General features: G+C 42.3%; 1 protein-coding gene across 1 annotated transcript; it reads right to left on the bottom strand.

Moving 5' to 3' along the window:
• Positions 1-3,051: 3,051 nt before the first annotated feature.
• On the bottom strand, positions 3,052-9,690 carry ark2n (arkadia (rnf111) N-terminal like PKA signaling regulator 2n). The gene is made up of 4 exons (XM_034077698.2): positions 9,622-9,690; positions 8,854-9,000; positions 8,418-8,532; positions 3,052-6,815 (listed from the first exon to the last, which is right to left on the bottom strand). Exons 1-4 carry the CDS (start codon positions 9,650-9,652, stop codon positions 6,626-6,628), a joined length of 483 nt encoding a protein of 160 aa, XP_033933589.1. The 5' UTR covers positions 9,653-9,690; the 3' UTR covers positions 3,052-6,625.
• Positions 9,691-10,867: the final 1,177 nt, after the last annotated feature.

The raw sequence follows: 10,867 nt of genomic DNA, 5'->3' as shown, positions 1-10,867 counted from the left end.
ACATACTGATATACACCTGAACATCAGCTGGAGAGGACTCTTTAAAGTAGAGACACTACATACTGACATACACCTGAACATCAGCAGGAGAGGACTCTTTAAAGTAGAGACACTACATACTGATATACACCTGAACATCAGCAGGAGAGGACTCTTTATAGTAGAGACACTACACACTGATATACACCTGAACATCAGCAGGAGAGGACTCTTTAAAGTAGAGACACTACATACTGATAAACACCTGAACATCAGCAGGAGAGGACTCTTTAAAGTAGAGACACTACATACTGATATACACCTGAACATCAGCAGGAGAGGACTCTTTAAAGTAGAGACACTACATACTGATATACACCTGAACATCAGCAGGAAAGGACTCTTTAAAGTAGAGACACTACATACTGATATACACCTGAACATCAGCAGGAGAGGACTCTTTAAAGTAGAGACACTACATACTGATATACACCTGAACATCAGCAGGAGAGGACTCTTTAAAGTAGAGACACTACATACTGATATACACCTGAACATCAGCAGGAGAGGACTCTTTAAAGTAGAGACACTACATACTGATATACACCTGAACATCAGCAGGAGAGGACTCTTTAAAGTAGAGACACTACACACTGATATACACCTGAACATCAGCAGGAGAGGACTCTTTAAAGTAGAGACACTACACACTGATATACACCTGAACATCAGCAGGAGAGGACTCTTTAAAGTAGAGACACTACATACTGATATACACCTGAACATCAGCAGGAGAGGACTCTTTAAAGTAGAGACACTACACACTGATATACACCTGAACATCAGCAGGAGAGGACTCTTTAAAGTAGAGACACTATATACTGATATACACTTGAACATCAGCAGGAGAGGACTCTTTAAAGTAGAGACACTACATGCTGATATACACCTGCACATCAGCAGGAGAGGACTCTTTAAAGTAGAGACACTACATACTGATATACACCTGAACATCAGCTGGAGAGGACTCTTTAAAGTAGAGACACTACATACTGACATACACCTGAACATCAGCAGGAGAGGACTCTTTAAAGTAGAGACACTACATACTGATATACACCTGAACATCAGCAGGAGAGGACTCTTTAAAGTAGAGACACTACATACTGATATACACCTGAACATCAGCAGGAGAGGACTCTTTAAAGTAGAGACACTACATACTGATATACACCTGAACATCAGCAGGAGAGGACTCTTAAAGTAGAGACACTACATACTGATATACACCTGAACATCAGCAGGAGAGGACTCTTTAAAGTAGAGACACTACATACTGATATACACCTGAACATCAGCAGGAGAGGACTCTTTAAAGTAGAGACACTACACACTGATATACACCTGAACATCAGCAGGAGAGGACTCTTTAAAGTAGAGACACTACACACTGATATACACCTGAACATCAGCAGGAGAGGACTCTTTAAAGTAGAGACACTACATACTGATATACACCTGAACATCAGCAGGAGAGGACTCTTTAAAGTAGAGACACTACACACTGATATACACCTGAACATCAGCAGGAGAGGACTCTTTAAAGTAGAGACACTACATACTGATATACACCTGAACATCAGCAGGAAAGGACTCTTTAAAGTAGAGACACTACATACTGATATACACCTGAACATCAGCAGGAGAGGACTCTTTAAAGTAGAGACACTACATGCTGATATACACCTGCACATCAGCAGGAGAGGACTCTTTAAAGTAGAGACACTACATACTGATATACACCTGAACATCAGCTGGAGAGGACTCTTTAAAGTAGAGACACTACATACTGACATACACCTGAACATCAGCAGGAGAGGACTCTTTAAAGTAGAGACACTACATACTGATATACACCTGAACATCAGCAGGAAAGGACTCTTTAAAGTAGAGACACTACATACTGATATACACCTGAACATCAGCAGGAGGGAACTCTTTAAAGTAGAGACACTACATACTGATATACACCTGAACATCAGCAGGAGAGGACTCTTTAAAGTAGAGACACTACATACTGATATACACCTGAACATCAGCAGGAGAGGACTCTTTAAAGTAGAGACACTACATACTGATATACACCTGAACATCACCAGGAGAGGACTCTTTAAAGTAGAGACACTACACACTGATATACACCTGAACATCAGCAGGAGAGGACTCTTTAAAGTAGAGACACTACATACTGATATACACCTGAACATCAGCAGGAAAGGACTCTTTAAAGTAGAGACACTACATACTGATATACACCTGAACATCAGCAGGAGAGGACTCTTTAAAGTAGATACACTACATACTGATATACACCTGAACATCAGCAGGAGAGAACTCTTTAAAGTAGATACACTACATACTGATATACACCTGAACATCAGCAGGAGAGGACTCTTTAAAGTAGAGACACTACATACTGATATACACCTGAACATCATCAGGAGAGGACTCTTTAAAGTAGATACACTACATACTGATATACACCTGAAAATCAGCAGGAGAGGACTCTTTAAAGTAGAGACAGTACATACTGATATACACCTGAACATCAGCAGGAGAGGACTCTTTAAAGTAGAGACACTACATACTGATATACACCTGAAAATCAGCAGGAGAGGACTCTTTAAAGTAGAGACACTACATACTGATATACACCTGAACATCAGCAGGAGAGGACTCTTTAAAGTAGAGACACTACACACTGATATACACCTGAACATCAGCAGGAGAGGACTCTTTAAAGTAGAGACACTACACACTGATATACACCTGAAAATCAGCAGGAGAGGACTCTTTAAAGTAGAGACACTACATACTGATATACACCTGAACATCAGCAGGAGAGGACTCTTTAAAGTAGAGACACTACATACTGATATACCCCTCTGGTGGGAACTTTGAGATGTTAGCCTCTGCAGACCATTGACATGCACTAAAACCTACAGAACACACTACAGGAGACTGAACCAGTGTTTTCTCGAGACAAGGAAATCAAATTGCCGTACAACAGACTCATTAAATAACGCTCTATTTATTTAGTTTTAAAATAGTTTCTTTTTGTTCTACAGACATACTTTCAAGGAAGTCGGGGACTTGCAAAAGCAACAAAATAAACACCTTTTTTTTGTTAATTTAAAATACTGACAGTAAAAACAAACCGAACTGAAGAGCAAAGCTAAACGACTGGTAATGAGGATAATATCGGACTTGAGGTGAGATGTAACCCAACATGCTATGTGCAACCAAACCATCACAAAAGACATCCAAGAACATTTGAAAATAACCTTGAGGAACAATAGAACTGTGTTTTTGAAAAGTGTGGTTGAAGAATTGTCAGAAGCTGCATTTAGGGGAAATGACTGGCAAAGCAAAAAGAAAAATCACAGGACACTAAACTGTATCTTGACTTTAAAACAGATTTCAATTCACATTAAATTTAGACCTACGGAGCAAATAAAAAAAAAAATATGGAAGCAAATTTCAAATTCAGAAGTAAGACAAAACATTGATTCCATTTAGACTTTGGCTTGTTATATATTCCCTTCTGTGACCAGCAGAAGTCAAATTATTTGATTCTTCAACTCTCTTAACATGTCTTTTAGGAAAGTAGACGTTATTCAATCCGACAAAGTAAACCCCAAGCGTTTGAACAGTTTGATTGTGTGTACGATAAAAGCCCAGCGTGACCGCGTGAAGACAGAGGCTGTTTCTCAATAGCCGCGTTCACACTGCGGTACTGTTCCCACAAAGGTTCATGCGAACTTAGTTCATGCAAACTCTTTAGTTCGCATGGACGCCAGAGTAAATCGCCAGAATGCCGACACCTCCTCATCTCCACCGCTCCCATGTTTTATTTTGTGTTGCCATAAGTTAGTCTCTCTGCGTTTCTGCGCTGGGCTAATGCTAATGCTAATAATGCTAATGCGAGGATAATAAAATGGCGGCTTCACAAAACTTTTTGAGAGTTTTACGGGGCATGGTTTGCAATTCGCCCAGCCAATCAGGAATATAGCTTTTTTCTCAAAAAAGAGCCGCTCGAAAGTCCCTGCTCTCGATCGTGAACGCGATCATGAACTAAGTTCGCATGAACCTTTGTGGGAAAAGTACCGCAGTGTGAACGCGGCTAATGTGGAGTAAACCTGCTGCAGAGCCACTATTTCAAGTCGACATCGAGTTGCGCCGAAGGACTGTTTAAATGCATGTTTAATGCCCAGCATTCGGCGCCACTCCATGACGTAGTATACTTGAAATAGTGGCTCTGCAGCAGGTGTACTGGACATTGAGAAAGGGACAGAGATAAGACCACAGGAGAGAGCAGGCAGGCCCCGAGGATCAGGGTCGAAACGGTACATACATAAAACTCTTTCTATAAACGCCTCACACGTGGCTACAAACTCAACACCACGTCGTATACTACTGTGTGTGTGTGTGTGTGTGTGTGTGTGTGTGTGTGTGTGTGTGTGTGTGCTAAAATCCACATCTATTATTAAAATATTTATTGTTGAGATCCGCTGCTTTTTAAGGTAGCTTTTCTCAAAGAAAAATAGTGCACTTTTCAAGGCATTCAGGCAGCCATCTTGCTTTGCAGTATTCAATGGAAGATACATTTCTTCAGTTGTTTGTAAAGGGTCCCCAGAGATTCAAGGAGGTTGCATCCACTCGGGGGGAAAAGCATGCACACAATAGGTTCATACATTCACTGATAACTACGTCTCTCTGTGGCGTTCAACCTATAAGTACTAGATGTATTTCGCCGACATGCTGCGGTGAAACTAAGTCAGATTGAGTAGTATTTGTTTACCAGCGGTTTTCTGGTAAAAACGTACTTGTTGTAATAACAGAAACAAAAGCTGTGGATTTCAAAAGGAACATATTTTGGGAAATACACTTATTTGACGACTAGATGAGCGATCCGTATTAGCTTAGCTTAGCACAAAGAGTGGAGACAGGACAATAACAACAAATTGTCCTTTCGTACACTTGTTTCAAGCCAACAACGTGTTAGTTATTGAGCTTTGAAAGTGCTGCTGGGAGGATTCTTTGGGCAACATTGGCAGCCACTTTTGCAACTATCCTCCACTTCAATGATTTATTGAATTGTCTTGACACTAGACATCGGTCACAGCACATGCACAGAGAACACATTGTAAAATGCATCAGGGTTTTATCGAGACAAGGACATATGTTGCTGGACAAGAAGCTCACTGTGTCTCTCAACACGAAAGCGAATAAGAATATTTCCCAAAAATGATAAAACAATTATTGAAGATAACCTAAACCTGTATGTGAAGCCATGCAGTTTGAACAACATGTGAAACCAGTGGTGAGACTTTTGAAAATTGACCCTTATGCTGCGTTCAGACCGGACGCGATGCTTTGCTCGAGTTTCACCGCGGCTGCCAGCTGTGTTTACTCGCATCATTCAAACAAGACGCGCTGGCTCGGGAGCTACAACTACAACAAAATGAACATATTTGACCGTGATTAAATTGTAATACACGTTTCTAAATGATGCCGAAGTAACAACACACTGATACCGGTTAGTAAAAACCATGAATTAATGCTTTGACACGACAGACGGCAGACGAAACACCTTTTAAAATGCGTGTTTTCTGAATGGAGATCGGCTAAGCTAACGTTATATATGCTCCGACCGTCCACGCTCACAACAACGGCCTACAGACACAAATAAAGCAGCGACTGTATTCGCCATGACACAGGCAGTCTGTGGTTTGTACTTGTTTAACTTCTGTCTAGTTTCTGAACAGATATAGATAGAAAGAGCTCTGAGGGCTAACAGCTAACGGCTGATGTTTTCTGGTTGAACGTCAGTGACGGCAGGCTGAGATCCACACCGCTGATTGGCTTCCGCGAGAACGCGTCACGACGCCCGAGTTGAACAAATTGAACTTTCGCGTTTGGGCACTGTTCAATCGCGTGATTCGCGCCGCGTCCACCGCTTCATGCGCGCCGTCGGAGCGAATTCGCGTCTGATCGCGTCTCTGCATTGACTTTACATGTAATCGCGCCGCCCCCAAACATCGCATCGCGCCCGGTCTGAACGCAGCATTAGAAATCGGTACAAAGCCGACTTTGTGGTGCGACCAAAAGAAAAAGTGTACCAGCTGCCGTTTGCGTCTCAGCTGCAGTACAAAATGCCAAATCTGAAAATATGCCTTCCAGAGTCCGTAGTGAAGCCGCCATGTTGTCATCATGACCTCAAGCAGCAACTGGATGTGTTCTCTACACTGATTGCAAGCACACGACACCAAGAGACAGCCTACACGGAGGGGTAACTGAGGTATAAATGAAGGTAGGATATTGATATCATTAACAGATACATCTTACTCACATTTCCACCTGCACATGAAATGCTGTGCCATTTTTTTATTACGACTAAATTCAGAGCTGATCAGGGAATCACGTCAGTAGAATGGCTTTGATACAATTGATTTAAAAACACACTCCGGAGCAGGAAGAGTCCACGAGAGGCGAGGCCGATTCTACGGGAAGGTTTTCAGCCGTAACGTGGAGGCAAGGCAAAGAGGAGGAGGACGAGGAGAGGAGTCTTCAGTGTGCAGCTTCTTTAAAGAAGGTATTTGTGTCCCGCGTCCTCGTCCAGTGTGAGGTCCACCACCTCGGGGGGGGACACCCAGTTGGGCTGAGGGGAAACAGTAGTCCAGAGCTGGGGTTGGTTTGTGCTGATGAGCTGCTCCACGGAGCTCTCCTTCCAGCCGGACAGGCTCTTTATCACGCCTCCACACGGGTGGGAACATCTGGATCCACAAACAAGAGCATGTTACAAATATTAAAAAGTTAGTCACTCAGGAAAAGCATGCAAACAATAAGTTCATACATTCACTGATAACTGCGTCTCTGTGGCTTGCAACCTATAAGTACTAGATGTATATCGCCGACACACCTCCAACATGTGGTAGTGGAACAAAAAAAGGAACACATTTTGGGAAATACGCTTATTTTGCGTTCTAATAAAGAGTGCCGACGAGATGAGATCCATATTAGCATGTTAGCTTAGCACAAAGAGTGGCGCCAGGACAAGAACTAGTGTGGGACATAAAACCCAGAAACAACAAAATGTCCTTTTTTTCACTTGTTGCAAGCCAACAACATCAGACTTTAAACGGTTATAATATGCAGCAATTTCTTTCAAATATATGTATAGACCGGGTCAGCAAAAATATTCAAAATGGTATTTAAATGTGCGGATGTTATTTATAGAGTACACAGGCAATTAAAATCATTAACACTTAATAATAAAACCACGGAAAGGAACAAGGAAAATGGATAACCATGCATAAAAGACTTTAAAAACAACACCTATCCTTATCATACCTTAAAGTGGACCTATCATGCTATATTTTAAAAATATATTGTAGGGCCATACCTATACAAAACATGTCTGTTACGTTTTAACCAAACAGATCACCCGTTGCAGCCATGCCTCATTCTGCTCAAACCCGCTTTTGAAGCCCTGTTAGAGAAATGCGGATGTTGGGTCCTTAGCTTGAAAAAAAAAAAGAAGAGGAGGAGGAGGCGGAGCTAATGCCTGATCAGAATTCTACCGGAGATAAAGTTAAATTCTGCTGTGATAAAACGCCATCCTGTTCTAAACCACATCAAGGATTATTTCTGAACCAGTATGGAGCTCAAATGCTTTTTCTCTTGCAGGTTTATCACAAGGCGAGTTCTTTTTTTATTTCCTGCTTTTTAAAAACACACGTGCTCTCCAGTACAGGTTAGCTCTGAGTGTTAGCGAGGCTTGCTAATGTAAACAAAGACGTCAGGCATTGTTTCTGATAGTAACTTTCTGTGGGTCCGCTAGGGCTGCTCGATTATGGCAAAAATCATAATCTCGATTATTTGGGTCAATAATTGTAATTGCGATTATTAAACGCGATTATTCATTGACTTTGAAAACATCCATTAATTGAAAAAAAAAAAAAAAAAAAGTATAATATAAAAATAAAAAGTAATAATAATAAAAAAAAAAAAATCGTTTTATTTCGATTACGTTGTTTTCGTAATCGTTGCAAGCCATAATCGCGATTAAAATAAAATTAATTGAGCAGCCCTAGGGTCCGCTGACGTCACCTCAGATGGACACGTCAGTTCGGATGGAATCTGTATCCGCTCGTTGTACACCCGTTTTTAAAAGATGTGGGTACGGAGGAAAAGAGCGAGGGTTCTATTTCCCGACGCTGCGTGAGTTCCCCGACACACCGGGGGGGGGGGGGGGGGGGGACGACACACATTTATATATAAAAGACATCATGCATGATAGGTCCCCTTTAAAGTCAGAAATGTGACTTAAAACGGCAGGTAAAGACAAAATAAAGAACCCCTATGCGAGTCTTTACCGTGCTTTCTCCTGCACTCCGACTATCTCCACCTCGCTGTCGGAGGAGGCGATGTGAATCTGGCCCTTGTGGTGTAGAGAACTTCCCTTGTGCGACAGCTCTGCCTCCACGTGGCCTGAAACAAACAAGAGGACACAGTCACACTTTGTGAGGAGGGGCCGAGCGCTTCAGGCCTTTGACACGCACAACAAAACAATGATGAATCCGACACTGTGTGAACAGTAGAGAGAGACACAATGGACAGAACATTAATTGTGGACTTTTATATTCATGTCACAAACGGTCAATTATTTTGTCTCGAAGCGAGGCAGCGCCCAATGCACACAGAAGTATTTAAAAGCAGCTGGGAGATTAATAAGATCATTTCACCGCCTCGCGCCCTGCCGTCACCGAGCAGTGGAAATATTCAGTTTGGATTCAGGGGTTAGTAACTGACCTGAGGGAGAGCACAGGGCTCGTATACACCCAGAGTGTGTTTTTAGCTCATGCTTTATCACCGAGGGCCGCACTGTGTCCACACTCATACTCTCCTGGTTAGAATCAGTGTCTGAAATATCATAGTGACCCACTATCGGAAGCCCGTCTGCAGAAAACAAAGAGAACACTTTATTATTCAAGTCATGCTTTTGTAGTGCAGCTCTGCGTGGAACAGAGACTTTGGTCTGCAGTGCAGCACACACACAAGGAAACAAGGCCATCTTCCCAATGCAGTCAAATGTATAGAAATATCATTTAGTATTGGTATACTTTAAATTGATAGTACGAGTTCGGCTGTAAAACGTCTATATTTTTAGAGTAGAGATGCATCAGTCAGTCTTATGTGTTTTTTTATTTACATAATGCCAATTCAAACCAAGTACTTTTCCGTACTTAGTTCCCAGCACTTGGTTCCCCCAGAGCAGATCGCGTTCACACCGGAATAAGTCCTTGAGGGAGGATTAGGCAAATGAAGCCGCTGACGTCACTTCTTCTTCTTCTGCTTTGGGTTTACTGGCAGGCCGCAAACCACTTCACGGCGTATACTGCCACCCGGAGTCCCCGGCCGGAAGTCCCTGGAGTTGGGGACTGGCTTCAGTAAAAGCTGCTGGTACTCCCAGCAGCTTCTACTGAAGCCTTCCGAGCATACTTGCCAACCCTCCCGATTTCATTGCCCTCTCCCGGTTTCATATTTCTCGCAATTTCTGACAAAATCAGATTTACTCACAACTGTTTCCACTCGGACTTGAATACACCATTGTTTGGTTTCCATGGTAGCGCGTCTCTTCAGTAGCGCGCGCAACTGAAAGTCTGAGAGGGTGAGGAAGATAGTCACAGGAAACAGAACAAGAATCGACAACTCGTCCCTCTGCTCACTCCTCTCCTGTAAAATACAGGTCCAGCCCATAAGCTCCATCAAGGAAGGCGCTACAGGCCGCAAGGCAGTGCACTTACAACTACAATAAGCATGTTAATGTTAATTTAATAAAGCTCCGGCGATCCACTAGCCCCCACCCCCCCCGCGGCGGTTTTGGAAATGCTTCTGATGTCTCAAGGTTGGCAAGTATGCTTCCGAGTAAACGACCAGAACGCCGACACCTCCTCATCTCCCATGTTTTATTTTGTGTTGCCATAAGTCAGTCTCTCTCCGTTGGTGCGCGGGGTTAATGCTAATGCTAATGCTAATAATGCCAGCAAATAAAATGGCAGCTTCAGAAAACTTTTCAGAGTTTTACGGGGCGTGGTTTGCAATCCGCCCAGCCAATCAGACATGGGTACTTTTTTCTCCCCAGGAAGTCCCACCTCTCGAGCAGGGACTAAAAAGGGGGGAAAGGTTCTAATGAACTCGATTCTCTTTGGTGTGAACATAAAATCCCAGGAACTATCGGAACTAAACGGGAAAAGTACTCCGGTGTGAAAGCGCCTCTTGAGGAGAAACCTGTGGACGACATGTTATGCTTATTTTCACATTGTGTGTCTCTACCGTGACACGGTTACATGACTACAGGTGAAGTAATACCCCAAAAAGCAGAATAGAGCCTCTTTAAGTTGATATATTGCTACTGATAAAGACATCGGGTAAACTCAGTCTTACAAGCAGTCAAGTCATCTGGATTACTTTCATTTGAAGTGTCTTGGATTGAGAGGGAGTCCTTTAACTTGGGGCAGATATGGTATCAAGTTATTCGATAGATTATAATATATAATGTTCACTTTAATTGCATTTAAAATGATAGTTCCAAGAGAAACAAAGAAAGGTCAGACTTTTAAAGAAATCAGAATCAGACAATCTTTATATAAGAGTAAATAAAAAAACGTTAGCATTTATTTTTCTCTCCATTTATTGCTTTTAAAATAACAGCCACGTAAAAACTACACTAAAATACAGTCATTTACAAAAACCATCAGTCCGATCATGAAATGCAGAGGGAGCGCAACTCTCTGTTCTACCCTGTAAGAAGACACACACTGCT

Source organism: Pseudochaenichthys georgianus, unplaced genomic scaffold (genome assembly GCF_902827115.2).
Source record: "Pseudochaenichthys georgianus unplaced genomic scaffold, fPseGeo1.2 scaffold_1860_arrow_ctg1, whole genome shotgun sequence".
NCBI lineage: Eukaryota > Metazoa > Chordata > Actinopteri > Perciformes > Channichthyidae > Pseudochaenichthys > Pseudochaenichthys georgianus.
Note: the sequence above shows the minus strand (reverse complement) of the source record. Positions and strands in the feature narration are given on the sequence as shown.

Coding starts and splice junctions, on each gene's coding strand:
- ark2n (XM_034077698.2), bottom strand. CDS start 9,652: ATGGTGTATTCAAGTCCGAGTGGAAACAGTT. Junction 9,001..9,621: donor AAGTCCGAGTGGAAACAGTT/GTGAGTAAATCT, acceptor TGTTTTCTGCAG/ACGGGCTTCCGATAGTGGGT. Junction 6,816..8,417: donor GGAGTGCAGGAGAAAGCACG/GTAAAGACTCGC, acceptor TTGTGGATCCAG/ATGTTCCCACCCGTGTGGAG.